The sequence below is a fragment of the Carlito syrichta genome, unplaced genomic scaffold (genome assembly GCF_000164805.1).
Source record: "Carlito syrichta isolate Samal-C Ts95f unplaced genomic scaffold, Tarsius_syrichta-2.0.1 Scaffold130390, whole genome shotgun sequence".
Classification (NCBI taxonomy): Eukaryota; Metazoa; Chordata; class Mammalia; order Primates; family Tarsiidae; genus Carlito; species Carlito syrichta.
Genome location: NW_007074486.1, coordinates 186,781 through 205,629, shown reverse-complemented (window position 1 = coordinate 205,629; position 18,849 = coordinate 186,781). Strand labels below are relative to the sequence as shown.

General features: G+C 44.3%; 1 protein-coding gene across 2 annotated transcripts in view; it reads left to right on the top strand.

The window, feature by feature from the left end:
* The window catches only part of SYTL3 (synaptotagmin like 3), a 91,019-nt gene that overhangs the window by 15,185 nt on the left and 56,985 nt on the right, over positions 1-18,849 (top strand). For both annotated transcript variants that reach the window (XM_008048973.1, XM_008048972.1), the window contains exon 3: positions 7,573-7,637. In XM_008048973.1, the coding sequence (XP_008047164.1) occupies positions 7,573-7,637 (65 nt within the window). The remainder of the gene's footprint in view (positions 1-7,572; positions 7,638-18,849) is intronic.

The following is an 18,849-nucleotide window of genomic DNA, read 5'->3' as shown; positions in this document are numbered from 1 at the left end:
CTCACCTCAGCCTCCCAAAGGCGCAGGATTACAGGCTGAGCCACCGAGCCCGGCTAGGGTTGCAACCTTTAATCAAGAAATTCAGTAAATGGAACCCATGTTGCCTTTTGGAATGTAATAATACAGAGACATCTGACGCTAGTTTTGTTTTTATTACTTTATCACCTGGTTTTTATGTACTAGAAACAGATTGGTTTTTTCTGCTTCTTTGTTATTAAAAAGTTTCTAATATGTTTCTGGGAATGAGTCTCTGAACATAGATTTTTATGGACTAAGGAACATTGTTTTGAGCTGTCTACCTTTGGAATTGTTTTAAAAAAAACAAGAACAACTCAGTACCATTTTCTTATATCAGGTCTGATTATTCTTTTATGCAACTTGACCTGGCTTCTTTGGGAATAATTTTAGTGCATAGTTTGTCCTCATTTTTGCTGTGTATTACCTTCTCCCCTGACATTTCATGTCTTTTTCTTTCTCTTTCATGTCTGGCAAGCATCTCTGCTGAATCGGCCTCACAGATTCAACTTTCAGACACTGAGTTCTGTTTTTTGCTTGTGGAAAAACAAAGCCCATTCTGCTCTGGTGTTGCTAGTGCCCTAAATCTCCCTTTATCTAGTTCTGCTGTCTCCTCACTTCAGCCTAGCTTTTCCTTGTATGTTGCTGTTTCTTTTTCATAGAGGTGGGTCTTAGCTGTCCTGGGGACTGTCCTCTTTCTGGAAGTTCCCTCTGGTTCCCATAGTGGTGCACATCTGGGAAGGCGCTAGCTCTGGGCTTCATCCTCCAAGTGCCCTGCCTGTAGCATCTGGTCAGAAGCTCCACATCCAGGTTGAGGTTTGCCAACAGAGGGCGTGTGTCCTTGCCTTTGTCTGACTTGCAGCCCATCCAACAGTGGGAGATCCCCATTCTTGGGTCTACAGAGGGAAGATAGGTTGACACACCACGTCTAATCCAACCTTTACCATCAAGGCCTTAAGTACAGCTCCCTCGGGCTGCAGAATAATGTTTCTGTTTCCTTCCTTGACTAGTTAGCTGATATAACAAACCACAAGTCACAATCTCTAGACCAACAGATTGCAGGCAGCTCACAGGCCTTATTTTTTGTTTTCGTTTTGGCCTACATATATTGATCATTTTAAAAATTTTATTTCTTTTGGTTTTTGCAGAGACAGTCTTGCTATGTTGCTCAGGCTGATCTCAAATTCCTGGCCTCAGGAGATACTCCCACCTCAGCCTCCCAAAGTGTCAGGATTACAGGCAGGAGGCACCGCGCCCAGCCAATATTTGTCATTTTAGTGCTTTAGACTGGGCTACATGTCCTCCAACTCAGCACAGTGCCCACTCTTCCCTGTTGCCTCTCACCCAGCCCCCTACACCCATTCACAGTTTATATTTGGTACCTGAGTTTGTGGCCTCTGGCCCACACTGCCTGGGCGGGCGTGACACATGCAATTTCATCATCCACGGTGACAGGGCTCTACCTACTTTGGATCCACCTTGTCCCTTTAATTCTCGGGTGCCCCTGCGGAGGGGGAATGTCTACTCATTCACCAACCTGTATTCACCGGGGCTGCTGTGTGCCCAGCCAGTGATCATGGCTGTCAATATAGCACTGGCTGTAGCAGGAGGACGTCCACCTGTCTCGGAGGTTAAACAAGGGAGAGTTACTCATGTTTTGCAAAAAGCGTTGGTAGCAGCTTGATAAAATCATGTCCTTATCTCCATCTTGATTCTCTGACTCCTCTCACAGTTACCTAGGATTTAATCGCAATGATCAGTCTTTTCCTGTAAGAATGTTGAAATCAGATCAACTGAGCCAGTGGGGAGGAAAAAAAACCCCTCTGTTTTTCTTTGTAACTACGAACCATTTTAGATACAAGACTCTTTTGATGTTAAAAATTTTTTTCTGCTGTATGAATGCATTGGTCTCATTTAACTGGGAATAACCAAGTCGTTGGACAGACTAGCACAAAAAAGTTAGATTGTCTCCATTTTTAATTTTTTTACTTTTGCTAGCAATAGGGTCTCGCCCTTGTCGCCTAGGATGGTGTGACATGGCGCAATCATAGCTCACTGCAGCTTCAAACTCTTGAGCTCAAAGAATCCTTCTGCCTCAGCTTCCTGAGTAGCTGGGACTACAGTTGTGTACCAATACACCCAGCTAATTTATTTTTTATAGTGATGAGGTCTCACTATGTTGTCCAGGCTAGTCTCAAACTCCTGCCTCAGCCTCTCTAAATGCTGGGATTATAGGCATGAGCCACTGCACCAGGCCTGTCTTTGTTTATAGTATTCGGCTTCTTAAGGTAGATTTTTTGCAGCTCGTGTGTCTGAAGGGCTCTCTCGAGGCTTCCTTGCCATCAGAGCATGGGTCAGAGAGCAGATCTGCACAGGAGAAGAGCTTTGTCAGGCGTTCGAGGAATACTGGCTGTGCAGACTTATTTTCCACCTCTTGTCAGTTGCATGCTTTAGACACATTATGCTGCTCTCGGAACATCAGGCTGAATTTTCCTGGCGCGTAAACATGGACAGGAAAGCTTAACCACCTGCAGAGGCAGGTCATTTGGATGTAAAATGTGTTCCAACATGTGTGTTTGGCTCAGTGCTTGGTGCTAGAATGAGGTCAGAATATTTTGTTAGGGTCCTCCAATTGTCTTACTGCTGGAGGTTTGCATGCTAGAATTTTCAAAGTGTTTTCCCACAGTTATTTCTCTTTTGCTAATGACATTAACAGAGTTCAAGGCTATGAAAATGGTTGCTGAAGCCCCCGGAAGTTTGTTATGTTTGAGTGGGAGTCTTATTCTGTGGCCCATGCTGAAGTGCAGTGTCATACTCACGGTCACAACAGCCTTGATCTGCTGAACTCAGGCAAATCCTTCCACCTCAGCCTTCCAAGTTGCTGGAACCACAGGTATGTGCCACCGCACCTGGCTTATTATAGAGACGAGGTTTTGCCAAGTTGCCCAGGCTGGTCTCAAATCCCTGAGCTGAGGCAATCCTCTCACCTCCTCCTCCCAAAGTGCTGAGATTATAGGAGTCAGTCACAGTGCCCAGCCAGAAATTTCTTAAGAGCTGCCTAGGCTCTTATAATTCTTTTATTTATTAATTTATTTTTGAGTTGGAGTCTCACTCCATCGCCCAGCCTGGAGTGCAGTGGCACACTCACGGCTACCCCCGTTTCGACCTGCTGGGCTCTGGTGATCCTCCTATCTCAGCCTTCCAAGTAGCCAGAATACAGGTACACAGTACCACGCCCAGCTAACTTTTTGATTTATGGTAGAGAGGAGGTCTCGCCAAGTTGTCTAGGCTGTTCTCAAGCCCGTGGACTCAGGCAATCCCTGCACCTTGGCCTCCCAAAGTGCTGGAATTACAGGCTTGAGCCCCTATGCTCTAGTGGTCCTCATGTAGGGTATGGCCTTGTTAGTGGAAGAGTCAGGCACGGGTCAGGTCTCCTGACGGTCTTCTGCTCTCCCCACGACCCTCGGCTTTCATCTTTGGAGATATGTTCATGGGTTGGGTAAAAAGGTTTTGGATCGGGCACAGTGGCTCACGTCTGTAATCCCAGCACTTTTTTGAGGCCAAGGCGAGAGGATTGCTTGAACTCAGAGGTTCGAGACCAGCCTAGGCAACATTCGAAGCCCTCGTCTTTACAAAAAAAATTTTTAAATTAGCCAGGTGTCGTGACATACACCTGTAGTGCCAGCTACTCAGGAGACTGAGGCAGAGGGATCACTCGAACTCAGGAGGTCGAGGCTGTGGTGAGCTGTGATCATGCTCCTGCACTCCAGCTTGAGCAACAGAGTGAGAACCCAACTAAAAAAAAAAGTTTGTTTTTTTTTTTCTTTTTGAGTTGGAGTCTCACTCTGTTGCCCAGACTGGAGTGCAGTGGCATCCTTCCGCCTCAACCTTCCAAGTAGCCGGAACTACAGGCGCGTGCTACCACACCCAGCTAATTTTTGATTTATTGTAGAGATGAGGTCTTGCTGCCCAGGTGGGACTCGAACCCGCAGGCTCAGGCAATCCACTCACCTCAGCCTCCCAAAGGTGCGGGATTATAGGCTGAGCCACCGAGCCCAGCTTAAAAAAAAAGTTTTAAAGAAGCAAGTCATGATTCTATTTGAGAAATATAAAAGCATGAAACTCCGGCTGTAGAGTGTTTGAGAAGATTTCTTAACCTAATTCTGATGGAATCACCTGGAAAGAAATGCTGGATACTTTGGTTACTGTGAATCACACTACCCTGTGTTGGCCTAACACAGACAAGGCTGCAGGTCTATTCGCTTCTATAGTAGACAGTAAGAGCAATGAGTGGTCTTCCTTTTTAACCTTAGGATTAGTGTAGATAGAGTCCTTTAGAAAGGCATGGTGGAATAGTCACATATGAAACAACTGATTCTGCAGGAAAGAGTGATGGAGACCCAGCTCAAACCCAGCATGCAAAGAAAACAGCCTGAGATGCAAAAGGTGCCGAGTTGTCATATGGTTTAGGACTGTGACACTTTTTTTTTTTTTTGAGTTGGAGTCTCGCCCTGTTGCCCAAGCTAGAGTGCAGTGGCACACTCACGGCCACTGCAGCCTCAACCTGCTGAACTCAGGCAATCTTCCACTCAGTCTTCCAAGTAGCTGGAACCACAGGCACATGCCACCACGCCTGCTAATTTTTTGATTTATTGTAGAGATGAGGTCTCACCAAGTTGCCCAGGCTGGTCTTGAACCTGTGGGCTTAGGCAATCCTCTCACCTTGGCCTCCCAAAGTGCTAGGATTATAGGCATGAACCACCGCACCTGGCTTTTTCTTTTCTTTTTCTTTTTCTTTTTTTTTTAGTTGGAGTCTCACTCTGTCACCCAGGCTGGAGTGTAGTGGCATGCTCACGGCCACTGCAACCTTGACCTGCTGGACTCCGGTGATCCTTCCACCTCAGCCTTCCAAGTAGCTGGGACTACAGGCATGCGCCACCACACCCAGCTAATTTTTTTATTTATTGTAGAGACGAGGGTTCGCCATGTTACCTAGGCTGGTCTCAAACCCGTGGACTCAGGCAATCTTCTCACCTCAGCTTCCCAAAGTGCTGGGATTACAGGCGTGCGCTCCCGTGCCCGGCTAGGACCATGGCATTTTTATCTTTCGACTCTTTAATCACAGATAAGCCTAAGAGATCCGCTGTGCACAAATCTCTACGTACCAAGGTAGCTCCTGCTTAAACTTCACAAGTCATTGATTAAATCAAGGGGTTGTGCTAGATGATTCGCCCTGAGTAACAGGGATTTCAATTCATCTGCTTCCCATAGAGGTTCTGAACCCGTGCCTGGGGGTCCTCAACATGATTTGCAGTGATCTACTCGGGTGCTTTCACCTGTCTCTTCTCCTCCTCACCTGTCCTTCAGTTTCCATGATTGTGCATCTTTGCATGTGTTAACTCAACAATGCAGGACTGTGTCTGGTTAGCTCAGGTGACTATAAGGAGGATCTCAGATATGGATACTTTGGGTCACAAGGAAAACCAGCGGGTGCGTGTGATGGAGGTCACACTGAAATGGGTCACCATCACCAGCAAAATAAATTCAGGAGGTACACTTAGCAAGTGGAGACCTTGTCGTTCCTGCCTTCTGGATCTGCTTTCCTGCTACCTCCTCTAGTGGTCAGAGCTTGTCCTGTTTATAAGAATTGAAGAGGTATCTTGAGTGATAGAACCATCTGTAGGTGCAGCATCTCAAAAGATATGAATTTCCACCCGCATAATCTCTCTAAGTCTTTCCTGATTTTCTTTCTTTCTTTTTTTTTTGAGGTAGCAGGATTTATTGAGAAGACAGAAAGGCTCCTACAGTGGGAGGGGACCCAGGGGTTGCCCCTTTCCTGATTTTTGATACTGTTTGCCTTCAAGTGCTAGAAGGGAAAACTGCAGAGAGGCTAAGATTGCCTTAAGGTTTTTGTGTCGATTTAGTAGATTAGATGTTCGACTTTCTGATTTCATGGGTGCAAACTTTTACCAATCTCTCTAGAGACATATTGTAGTTGAACATTTTATATTTGGTTTTGGCTCTAAATGGTAGTGATGGGTTATCAGAATTCTGTTATGAAGTTTTTGAATGCTCTATGTATATCTTCTTTGTTTTAGTTACTAAGTACTGATAATAATCATTTATGACCAGGCTTGGTGGCTCAGCCTATAATCCCAGCACTTTGGGAGGTTGAGGTGAGTGGATTGCCTGAGCTGCGGGTTTGAGACCAGCCAGGGCAAATTGGTGAGACCTCGTCTCTACAATAAAATTAAAAATAGCCAGTCGTCTGTAGTTCCGGCTACTCGGAAGGCTGAGGTGGAAGGATTGTTGGAGCCCAGAAGGTCAATGCTGGGGTGGCTGTGAGCCTGCGTGCTACTGCACCCCAGCCTGGGCGAAGGAGTGAGACTCCAACTCAAAAAAAAAAAAAAGATAATTTATGTACTAATCAGAAGATAACAGTTTCTAACCAGATGAAGGAGAGAAAGTTGGTCGCTATCTTCTGACAATTACTATGTGACTGGCATATATTTGTGATTTTACTTACATTAGCAGAATATGCAAACATTCGCTTTTTAAAAGTCCTCTTGAGTTCATATGCAGTCTAAAATAACCTAATGGAGAACTTGTACTTTATAGAAAAGAGTTAGCCATAAAATGAAGTTTTCATTCTTTTCTAAATTTGCATAACCAAGGAATTGATGAGTTTTGTGGCACATTATTTTAAGGGTGTAAACAACTTACAATATCTGTATATTTACCTTTTTATTTCCTAAAAGGACAGAACAGTTCTACCTGTCTGAAGTTCTTTGAGGTTGATTGTAGTTTCCCCAGAAAACTAAGAGTAAAACACATTTTAGGACTTCAGTTTTGGGCAGTTGGCATATCAGATGCTCTTTAGGTTGTCATGCATGTGACTAAGATGACAGGAGACACAGTTCCCCCCTAGGGAACTGCTGTTAGACCAACTGACCAAGAAGGGGTCACTTCCTCTGTTTTGCAAGTGGACCACCAGATTTAAGTCTCCAAATCTCCATCAGACCCCACTGATCCCATATTCTAGATCTCAGGTCCTCTCAAGAACCTTCTCAGGTAAATCTACCCTACTGGCTGGTGATGAATACGGTGAACGCTAACCCTAACTTTTTTTTTTTTTTTTTGCCGATAACCCTAGCTTAACCAAAGGATGATTTTTCTCTTGCCAAATGTATAGCATCAAATTTTCCTGTAGCATACCAGTTCATTGCTTCCCAGCATTGACATGATACATTGATCTTGTTTCTCTTTGTGTATTCAGAAAATATCAAGTACTTAGTATGCGCCAGGCACATGTTACTATGTCTGCATTGCATGTACATATGACATGCAGTGAAGCGAGAGATGTGCAGCTTTGTCACTGACTAGTCAGATCACTGACCCTCCATGAGGCATGTGTGAAGTCAGGGGTTTGGGCCAGGAGATTGATCTCTGAGCTCCCTTGCAAGACTCATGCTCTGTGGTCTTACCTACCCGGAAGGACTAAATACAGCACTGTTCAGATCTGCTCTGTCTGAGGCTTCCTTTCTGCTTGTTTTTCAGAAATGTGAAAATAAAAACTGGAGAATGGTTCTTTGAGGAGCGAGCCAAGAAATTTCCAACTGAAGGTAAATGATTTTAATTTTTTTTTTACTAAAGTAAAATGATATATCCCTGGTTTTAAAATATTCGGTGTTAAGACTTTTGAAAAGAAAAGTTTTTTTTTTTTTAACTTTCAGTGGACTTGGTCTATAGGCACCTGTGTCTGGTCTTCCTGTTCCATTTGTTGAAGCTTTGGTGCCCCTGCACTTAACTCATGTTTTTTTGGTACCTTTCCTACCCATTTCTACCTGCTGAGATCAACCCAGTTCTTTAAAAGTCAGGTGGTGCCAGTATGGTGGCTCAGGCCTGTAATCCTAGCACTTTGGGAGGCTGAGATGGGAGGATGGCTTGACCCCAGGAGTTGGAGACCAGCTTGAGCTACACAGTAAGACTCCCATCTCTACAAAAAATCAAAAAATGAGGGTCTGGTGATACATCCCTGCAGTCCCAGCTGCTTGGGAGGCTGAGGTGGGTGGATTGCCTGAGCCTGGGCGATAGAAGTTGTAGTGAGCCATGATTGCACCACTGTCCTGCAGCCTGGGCGAGAGAGCCAGACCAGACTCAAAAAAATAAAATAAAGGTCAGTTGCCACAAAGTTTCCCTGACTTCCTGCTTCCGGGAGTGATGTCAACCTCTCTGAAACACTGAAAGCATCTGGTGTGTGTGTATCTTCCATAATTGTTGCAAAGTACCTTATATGACAAGATTATTTATGTACTTCTATTTCCCTCCACAAGCAAAAGCTGTGCTTTTAAAGTCTTGTGGAGGGAAATAGAAGTGGAGACCCCAAAAGATGGGAGGCTGGAAGGGGGGTGAAGGCTAAAGAATTGCCTATTGAGTACAGTGTTCACTATGCAGGTGATAGAGACACGAAAAGCCCAGACGTCACTACTACACAATAGACACATGTAAAAAATTTGCATATGTCCACCCTAAATTTATTAAAATTAAAAGTAATTATCAGGGCCAGGCACAGTGGCTCGTGCCTCTAAACCCAGCACTTTGGGCAGCTGAGGTGGGCAGATTGCTTGAGCCCAGGAGTTCGAGGCAGGCCTGGGTAACATAACAAGACCTGGTCCCAACAAAAAATAAAAAAAATTATCCGGGCATGGTGGTGTGTGTCTGTAGGCCCAGCTACTTGGGAGGCTGAAGTGAAAGGATCACATGGGCCCAGGAGGCTGAGGTTGCCATGAACCATGATTGTTGTGATCATGCTACTGCACTCTGCCTGGGTCACAGAGTGAACCCCAACTCAAAAATGAATAAATAGGTAAATAGACAGATAGAAATAAAAATAATTGTCAGGCCCAGAGGGGTATTGAAATGATCCAGTCATGTACTAGTCTACCTTCAGCTAAGTCATCTTTTCAAAGCCACCTGCTGAAATGACTCCACACTGAGTGTCACCAATAGCCACAAATTAACAGTCATCCTCTGGACACCCCAACTCATAACCCATAGTTAACAATATGTAGCCAATCACTAATCAACATTATCTCAGTAAACCAATGAGAATTCCTGGAAAAACAACTTCTATAATCGCCCCTCTCCTGATTTGTCCTTTTTAATTTAAAAACAGAAGACTCCCCTTTGTTCTCCAAAACATATTTCAGGATAACTTGGAAGTGTTTCCCAGGCTGCAGTCCTCAACTGTGGCCCAAATAAACTCTCTACTAATATGAATTTTGCCTCGGTTTCTTCCTTTAGGTCGATATATCACTATAAGACACTGCTGGTATACAGACCCACTGCCCACATCCACTCATAAACGCCACAGTTACCCCCTCCCTAATCATCAACTTCAGCCCTGTTCCAACGCTGCTCACTCAGGTCTTCAGTTATTCAATTATTTTGACCACGGATCATGAACAGGGTTGTGGTGAACTGTGATTGTGCCACTATGCTCTAACCTTGGCGACAGAGTGAGACCCTGACTCAAAAGAAAGAAAGAAAAGAAAAAGTTCATTTTCTTTCTCAAAAGTATTTGCAAAGCATGACATGACAGTGTAAGCCCTAGGACACAGAGAGAACGATTTGTGCTTTGGTCACAGAAGTGCTGCGTCAGGGTATCAGGACAGAGGCGTACACACATCATCATAATCAAGTGGAGGCGAGAGTGTGTGAGTCCAAGACTGGCACCCTCCTCTGTGACGTGACGGTGGGGACCTAGACTCACAGACTGAGAGGGCATCAGGGCTTGAAACATTTGGCCTTTTTCTAGGAAAAGGGGCAGTTTGAGGTAGAGCAACAAGCCATAAGCCTCACCCGAGGCCGATCTCTGAGAGTCGTGGCTCAGTTTGTATAAAAGGAGTGTTCGCCAAGGCACAGGTTCAGTTGGAATTCAGTTCTCCCTGAATTCTATTCCTGACTCTTCTTACTCAAGAACAGAGTTCTTTTCTTTTTTTCCTTTTTTGAGTCAGTTTCGCTCTGTTGCACAGGCTGGAGCCCCGTGGCATGATTGTGGCTCACCATGAAAGTCAGAGTTTCATACAGGCTGTGTGCATAACATGATCATGGCTCACCACAACTTTTGCTTCCTGGGCTCAGGCAATCCTTCTGCCTCAGTCTCCCAAATAGCTGTGACTATAGGTGTGAGTCACCACACCTGTCTAATTTTTTATTTTTCACTTTTTGTAGAGATGAGGTCTTGCTATGTTGCCCAGGCTGGTCTCAAACTCCTGGGCTCAAGCGATCCTCCTGTCTCTGCCTCCCACAATGCTAGGATTACAGGCGTGAGCCACTGTACCCGGCCCTGAAAGGCTTTTCATGTTTTGCCAGAGTACCCTCTGGAAGTCTGTATTCATTGATGCTATCCTGGCAGGGCATGTAAGTTGTCTTCTCCCCACTCTCTGGCTCCTCTGAAGTCCTAACTTTGGAAGCATGATTTCAAATTACAGTTGTGATTTTGTTTTGAATGTAAAAGTAATATGTATTCATTTGAAAAATTGGAAAATGAAGAAAACCATAAAGATCCATGTTAAAAATATAGCAATTCAGAGAAAGATGGCTGACATTTTGATATGGATCATTTCTGTTCTCTTGTGAGTGTACGCATCTACATCTGTGGGTGTACGTGTGAATGTATGTATATACAAACATAACCATACACACACAGTTTTTTTTTTGAGTTGGAGTCTCTCTCTGCCCAGGCTGGAGTGCAGTGGCACGCTCATGGCCACTGCAGCCCCCACCTGCTGGGCTCAGATGATCCTTCCACCTCAGCCTTCCAAGTAGCTGGGACTACAGGCACATGCCACCACAGCTGGCTAATTTTTTGATTTATTTTAGAGAGGAGGTCTCACCAAATTTCCTGGGCTGGTCTCGAACTCCTGAGCTTAGGTAATCTGCTTGCCTTGGCCTCCCAAAGTGCTGGGATTACTGGTGGCACTTTAGCCACCGTGCCCGGCTCATATACACACATTTTAGAGTATTTAGGTTGTCCCATAAGAAATTAATATTTTTAGGTAAATTATTAAATAAAGACAATTTCATATGAGTCAAACTAACACATTTATGTCATCGGAATCTTATGTACAGTTTAATCCCAATGTTTCTTCATATAAAAATTTATAGGGAATATTTCTTAGATCTGTAAATGCCATTGGCTATATGATTTTTGATGACTGCAGCTCATTTCATCATTTGTTTAAACAAATCAATATTCTTGGATAGTTGTGGAATTTCCAGTTTTCTGATACCTTTTGAGTTTATATTATTCACAAAATAATAAATAATAGTGCAATGACTGTCCTTATAGATAACTCTTTGGCACATCTCTGAATATTTCTAGAAAGAGAGCAAGATGGAGGTAAGGAATGGTGCCTCCAGAGAGCAGAGAGGGTATGCCCCTATCACCAGTAGGAATTATCCTTCAAAACAAGCAACTTTGTCAGTTTAATAAAGCCACATGGATCATCCAAAATGATTTTCTCATTGTTTTAATTTGAATTCATCTAATCACTAAGGAGACGAAATATTTTCAACTTTTGCACCTTCTGTGGATGTTCTTTGAATGTTAAGGTCTTTTGGTTTTAAACTTCTTGTTTCTGACATGGAGAAGTTGTTCTGTGTGCAGTCATACCTGCTTCTTCTCGGATCATTCTTTCTTTGCTTTTTAAATATTTAGAGTCGTCTTCCTCATCTTGTGATCTGGTTAAATAGCCACATTAACTTTCTTTTAATTTTTTAAAATATTTATTTATTTATTTTATTTTTTTGAGTTGGAGTCTCACTCTGTCACCCAGACTGGAGTGCAGTGGCTGCTCCCGGCCACCACAGCCTCGACCTGCTGGGCTCCGGCGATTCTTCCGCCTCAGCCTTCCAAGTAGCTGGAACAACAGGCGTGCGCTACCACGCCTGGCTAATTTTTTTTGTGTGTGTGATTTATGGTAGAGATGAGGTCTCGCTAAGTTGCCCGGGCGTGTCTCGAACCCGCGGGTTCAGGCAATCCACTTCATCTTAGCCTCCCGAAGCGCTGGGATTACAGGCTGAGCCACCAAGCCTAGCTAACTTTCTTCTAATTTGTATTGAACTACTCACAATTCTTCAGGAGAGGAGGCCTGACCTGTTTTTGTTTGTTTTTCCCCGATGTTCCATAATGAGTCCCTTTCCCATTGCTTTGTAACCCAGGGCCATTGCTTTGCACGGCTTCTCCCTCATGCCCAGCCTGGTGCTCTCGGGTGTCTGTCTTGTAGAAGACCACACGATGCTGTCCTCCTTTTCCTGCAACTCTTGGCGGTTCTGTCCTAACCAGATTCCGAATTGTTGAGGGCAGGAGCTAAGAGTCAAGGAGTGAATACATGAGCTCAGCAAGGATAGGGTTGTTTGGCCATAAAACGTGATGTTATGAATAGTGCTGCCTGTGGTCAGTCCTTAGCACCAAGCAGGCACCTTAGAAATGTCAAGAAGAGTTCCCTTTCTTTTTGGCACCTGAAACCTGAAGCTCAGTGTTATGTCCAAGTGAAGTAATTCTGGGAATCATCATGCCCTGAACCACCCAACTTCCTCTTCAGTAGCTTTTCTTTATTTCTCTTTTAACGGTCCTATTGAATATGTGCCATTTAAGATAAAACGCCCCCAAATTTCCTTGAAAGTAGGAAAGGTATATATGATGAGGAATAATATAAGTTAATTGTGGCAATGTTTCTTGTGCTAAATTTCTAACCATTAAAATATATATATGTTTTGAGTTGGAGTCTCATGCTGTCGCCCAGGCTGGAGTGCACTGGCATGCTCACGGCCACCTCAGCCTTGACCTGGGGCGCTCAGGCAATCTTTCCACTTCAGCCTTCCAAGTAGCTAGAACTACAGGTGTGTGTCACCACCCCTGGCTAAGTTTTTGATTGATTGATTGGTTGACTGACTTTGTTGTGTCAGAGTCTCTGTTGCCTGGACTGGAGTGCAGTGGCACACTCACGACCACTGCAACCTCAACCTGTTGGCCTCAGTCAATCCTTCCACCTCAGCCTTCCAAGAAGCTGGAATTACAGGCCCGCACCACCGTGCCTGGCCAATTTTTTGATTTATTGTAGAGGCAAGGTCTCGCCAAGTTGTCCAGGCTGGTCTTGAACCCCTGGGCTCAGGCAATCCTCTCACCTCTGCCTCCCAAAGTGCTGGGATTACAGGCATGAGCCACCATGCCCAGCTTCCATTAAAAATATTTAAAAACAAAATGCCCCAATTACTCATTTTGCAGGGAGTAGGTACAAATTATTTTAAAATATTTTGGTTTGCTTAAAATGTTTTTTTCTGATTACAGACTGGCTTTTTTCCCCCTTAAGATTTATCATTTGATATTTAGTTTTGTGATCTTAAGATAATTGCTTTCTTGCTGCAGTGGTAGATCATCTGTGGTGTATCAGAATTATCAACACGTCTAGACCTTCGTGGGACCTCCTGAGTGTCTTCAGGAAACTCCTCAGACCAGTCTGGCATTGTCACTCCCTGTCCTCCATCCATGGGGGTTTGACAGTCTGTGCAGAAGGTTTTTTGTTATAACTTCAGTGACCCCTGCTCCAAAATCAGCTGTGAGCTGTTTCAAAGTCAAAACTCCTGGCCTCCTGCATAGAGTTTCTGATTCAGTGAGGCTGGATGGGTTTCAAGAGTACACGAGTCAGAACCCAAAAAACCCCAGGATTTCTTTTGGAGGGTGGCCCGTTGTAGTACAGACTTCCCCAGCTAGGTAAGTATTCTAGGAAAACATCAGCATCAGTGTTGTTGTGAGAGGCTGCGTTTGGCTTTAGTGAATTTTTTTTTTGGAGATTCTTTCAATACATTTGCCCATTTCATGATGGGTGATTTACAAGCATGCCCGCCTACACTGCACTGAGTATTCAGCAGTTTTTGACCAAAAGATATGTGACCCTGCCCTACCTTCCCTATTCACCTGATCTCGCTCTGAACAACTTTTTTTGTTTCCCTGGATGGAAAAAATCCTCAGAGAGAAACATTTTGCTGAAGTGGAAGAGGTGAAACAAAAAATGACAGAAAAGACATTAAAATTGACAAGTTCAAAACTGTTTTGAGGAGGGGAAAAAAGTGTTGCGATAGGTATATTGCAGGAAACGGAGAGCACTTTGAAGGTATTGTAAGTTTAAGCATGTAAGAATAAATACACACTTTTAAAATAAATTCTGGGCTTTTTTTTTTTTTGGATCCTGTCTTATATGTTTGGCCAGGTGCAGTGGCTTACACCTGTAATCCCAGCACTTTGGGGGGCCGAGGCAGGAGAATTGCTTGAGCCCAGGAGAAGACTTGCTTCAAGACCAGCCTGGGCAACATGGCAAGACCTTGTCTCTACAAAACATTTGAAAATTAGCCAGGTGTGGTGGCATTCACCTATAGTCACAGCTACTTGGGAGGCTAAGGTGGGAGGATCACTTGATCTCAGAAGTTCAAGGCTTACAATGAGCTGTGATCATACAACTGTACTCCAGTCTGGGAGACAGAATGAGACCCCGACTCAAAAAAAAAAATGTTGTTTAACATTTCCCAAGTAGTTCTTTTTATGCTCTTTAGGTAAAGCAACACAGTTAATAAACAATGATGATGGAACTTTTTAAGATCACTATTAACTAGAAAACAAACTGAAAATATCTTTCCTCACTGGCATCTGTTAAGCCTTTAAAGATGGTGCCCTCTTCTGGCGTCTCTTTGTAAATGCACATATTTTACTTTTGAACATTTCATTGCTTGATATTCAAGTTTTAAAGCAGAAAGATGAACAGGTGTGGTAGCTCAAGCCTGTAATCCCAGCACTTCAGGAGGCCGCGGTGAGGGGATTGCCTGAGCCCACAGGTTCGAGAACAGCCTGGGCAACTTGGCGAGACTTCATCTCTGCAATAAAAAATCAAAAAATTGGCCAGGTGTGGTAGCATGCACTTGTAGTTCCAGCTACTTGGAAGGCTGAGGCGGAAGGATCGCCAGAGTCCAGCAGGTCAAGGCTGCAGTGGCCATGCCTGGGCGACAGAGTGAGACTCTGACTCAAAAAACAAAACAAAACAGAAAGATGACAATATTATACATTTCCTTTTTTTCTTTTCTTTTTGAGTTAGAGTCTCATTCTGTTGCCCAGGCTGAAGTACAGTGGCATGATCAGAGTTCACTGTAGCCTCAAGTTCCTGGGTCTTAGGGGATCCTCCCACCTCAGCCACCCAAAACTACAGGCACACACCACCATGCCTAACTCATTTCTTGATTTTTTTTTTTTTTTTTGGTAGAGTCAAAGTCTTGCTATGTTGCCCAGACTAGTTTTGAACTTCTAGACTCAAGTAATCCTCCTGCCTCGGCCTCCCAAAGTGCTGGGATTGCAGGCATGAGCCACTATGCTTGGCTAAGCTAACATTTTCTACCGAAAATTTACAGAAAAAGTTTGCTGACCTCTTCTCTAGATGATCAGGTAGTAAAATACAGCCATGTTTTTATGGCCATCATTATTTTTCCTATTTAAGTGAACAGAACAGAAACCAAGGTGAAGTAATGGAATGACTAGGATTTCTGAATTAAGGATTTATGTGTTCGTATGTTTAGACCAAATTACTAATCAGGGTCGATTTTAGGAAGTGACTTGACAATTGACTGTTAAACTGTCTCCATGTGAGCAAGTTTCTTAAAAGAGCAGACATTGATACTTAAATAAGAAATAAGGTTGAATTTAAGAACTCCGTGTTCATTTTCTAATGGTGATAAGATATACACAATATAAAAGTTACCATTTTAGTCATTTTTAAGTGTACAGTTCTGTGGCATTAAGAATATTTACATTGCTGTGCAACCACCATCACCATCCATCTCCAGAACTTTCTCACCCATCTGTCCTTTCTCCCAGCCTCTGGCAACTATGACTCTGGGTACCTCATATAAGTGGAATCATAATATATTTGCTCTTTTGTTACTGGCTTATTTCACTTAGCAAGACGTCTTCAAGGTTCATTCATGTTGTAGTATATATCAAAATCTCATTCCTTTTTATGGATGAATAATACATGTTATGGATATGCCACATTTTGTTTATTCATCTATTTATGGGCATTTGGGTTGTTTCCACATTTTGGCTATTGTGAATAATGCTGCTAGGAACATTGGTGTACAAATATTTGAGTTCTTGCTTTCAAGTTTTTTTTTTTTTTTTTTTTGAGTTAGGGTCTCACTCTGTTGCCCAGGCTGGAGTACAGTGGCATAATCACAACTCACCGCAGCCTCGACTTCTTGGGCTCAGGTGATCCTTCTGCCTCAGCCTCCTGAGCAGCTGATACAGGTGCATACCACCAAGCCCAGATAATTTTTTTTTTTTTTGTAGAGACAAGATCTTGCTATGTTGCCTAGGCTCAAGCAATCCTCTCACCTCAGCCTCCCAAAGTGCAAGGATTACAGGCATGGACCACTGTGTCTGACCCAGGTCTTGCTTCTTGAAGATTTAAGCAGAGTAAGACACACATGACAAATATGAAAACATCTATAAAATTAAGAAATTGTACACGCTTTCAAGGACTTGGTCGTTGGTTTATATGTGGTTGCTTCCCCCCAGCTTTGTATTACGAAAATGTTCAAACACAAGCCCCATTATTGGTCTTGTCCCTGGACTCTCCCTGCCCTAACTTGTATTTGTGTACTTCTTAACTTTCTGCCTGCCTTTGTAGGCAAGTCATGGTACAAAATCCAGCTCTGGCCAGGCAAGGCGGTTCACACCTGTAATCCCAACTACTGGGGAGGCTGGGAAAGGAGAATTACTTGAGGCTAGGAGTTCAAGACCAGCCTGGGCAATATAGTAAGACCCTTCCTCTAAAAACCAAAATTGGCTGGGTGTGTTGGTTCATGTCTGTAATCCTAACACTTTGGGAGGCTGAGACGGGCGGATTGATTGAGCCCAGGAGTTTGAGACCAGCCTGGGCAACATAGTGAGAACTTGTCTCTACAAAAAAAATTTTTTTAATTACCTGGGTATGGTGGTACATGCCTATAGTCTCAGCTACTCAGGAGGCTGAGGTAGGAGGATCATCTGAGCCCAGGAGACAGAGCCTGCCCTGAGCTGTACTCAAGCCATGCACTCCACCCTGGGTGACAGAGTGAGATCCTGATTCTAATAATAATAATAATAATAAATAATTATCTTTTTTTTTAAGACCAAAAATATTCAGTTTTGCCCCTTGTAAATTTTGTGACTTTGGGTCCATCAGACAATATTCCTAAGCTTGGTTTTTTATGTATAAAACTAGGATGACAGGCCGGGTTCGGTGGCTCAGCCTGTAATCCTACGCTTTGGGAGGCTGAGGTGAGTGGATTGCCTGACCCCGCGGGTTCGAGACCCACCTGGGCAACTTGGCGAGACCTCATCTCTACAATAAATAAAAAAATTAGCTGGGCGTGGGAGCGCACGCATGTAGTTCCGGCTACTTGGAAGGCTGAGGCGGAAGGATTGCTGGAGCCCGGCAGGTCGAGGCTGCAGTGGCTGGGAGTGGCCACTGCACTCCAGTCTGGGTGACAGAGTGAGACTTCAACTCAAGAAAAAGACAATAACAAAAAACTAGGATGACGACTGGCAATGACCTGAGCAGCAAATGCACACAGAGTGCCCCATGCCACACCCTGCAGAGGCAGCTGCCAGCCATGTCAGCCGGTATAGCTGAGACCAGCCCCGGCAGCCTCAACTCTGGACCCTGGCCCCCAGACATTCCTGCCCTTTGTAAAGACCGGACTCCCCACGAAAGCCACCAGCCAGCCAGACAGCAGAGCAAGGCGGCAGGGGACCCTCGGTCCAAAGAAGGTGCCTCTTAGGCATCTCCTCATAGTAGTTACATTAATTTAAAAGAAGAAAGTCATGAGTTGGTGCTTTTTAAGGAAGTCTTTGAGAAGAAGTGACTGAGGAAGAGAAGAGAAAGTAAAGTGACAATGAACAGCGAGCTGGGCAAAAGCCACACAGGGAAGTGCTTCTCAAACTTTTGTGAGTGCAGGGATCACCTGAGGTCTTGCTCCAAAGCAGATTCAGACCCCACAGGGCTGGAGCGCCTGGGACTCTGTATCACCTACAGCCCCCACTCCATCCATGGCTGTGAACCATAGCTCACAGCTAGAGAAGCAAAGGTGGGGGACACACTGGGACTTGCAAGCCAGACTGGTCCCCCTGATTGTTTTCATATGTCTTGAATGGTTTTTACATTTTTAATTTTTATGTTATTTATTTATTTGTATTTTATTTTAAGAGATAGGGTCTCACTCTGTCACCCAGGCTGGAGTGCAGTGATGTGATCAGAATTCACGGCAGTCCTGAACTTCTGGGCTTAAGCCATCCTCCCTGCGACTACAGGTGTGAGTCGCCATGCCCAGCTATTAAAAAAATGTTTTGTAGGCTGGGCTCCCTGGCTTAGCCTGTAATCCCAGCACTTTGGGAGGCCGAGGCAAGTGGATTGCAAGAGTCTGCGGGTTTGAGACCCACCTGGGCAACTTGGTGAGACCTCATCTCTACAATAAATCAAAAATTAGCTGGGTGTGGTAGTACGCACCTGTAGTTCCAGCTACTTGGAAGGCTGAGACAGAAGGATCGCCGGAGCCAGCAGGGTGAGGCTGTGGTGGCCAGGAGCATGCCACTGCAATCCAGTCTGGGTGACAGAGTGAGACTCCAACTCAAAAAATATATATTTTGTAGAGTTGGGGTCTTGCTATGTTGTCCATGTTAGTTTTTGCTTTTTTTGAGTTGGAGTCTCGCTCTGTCGCCCAGACTAGAGTGCAGTGGCCGCTCCCGGC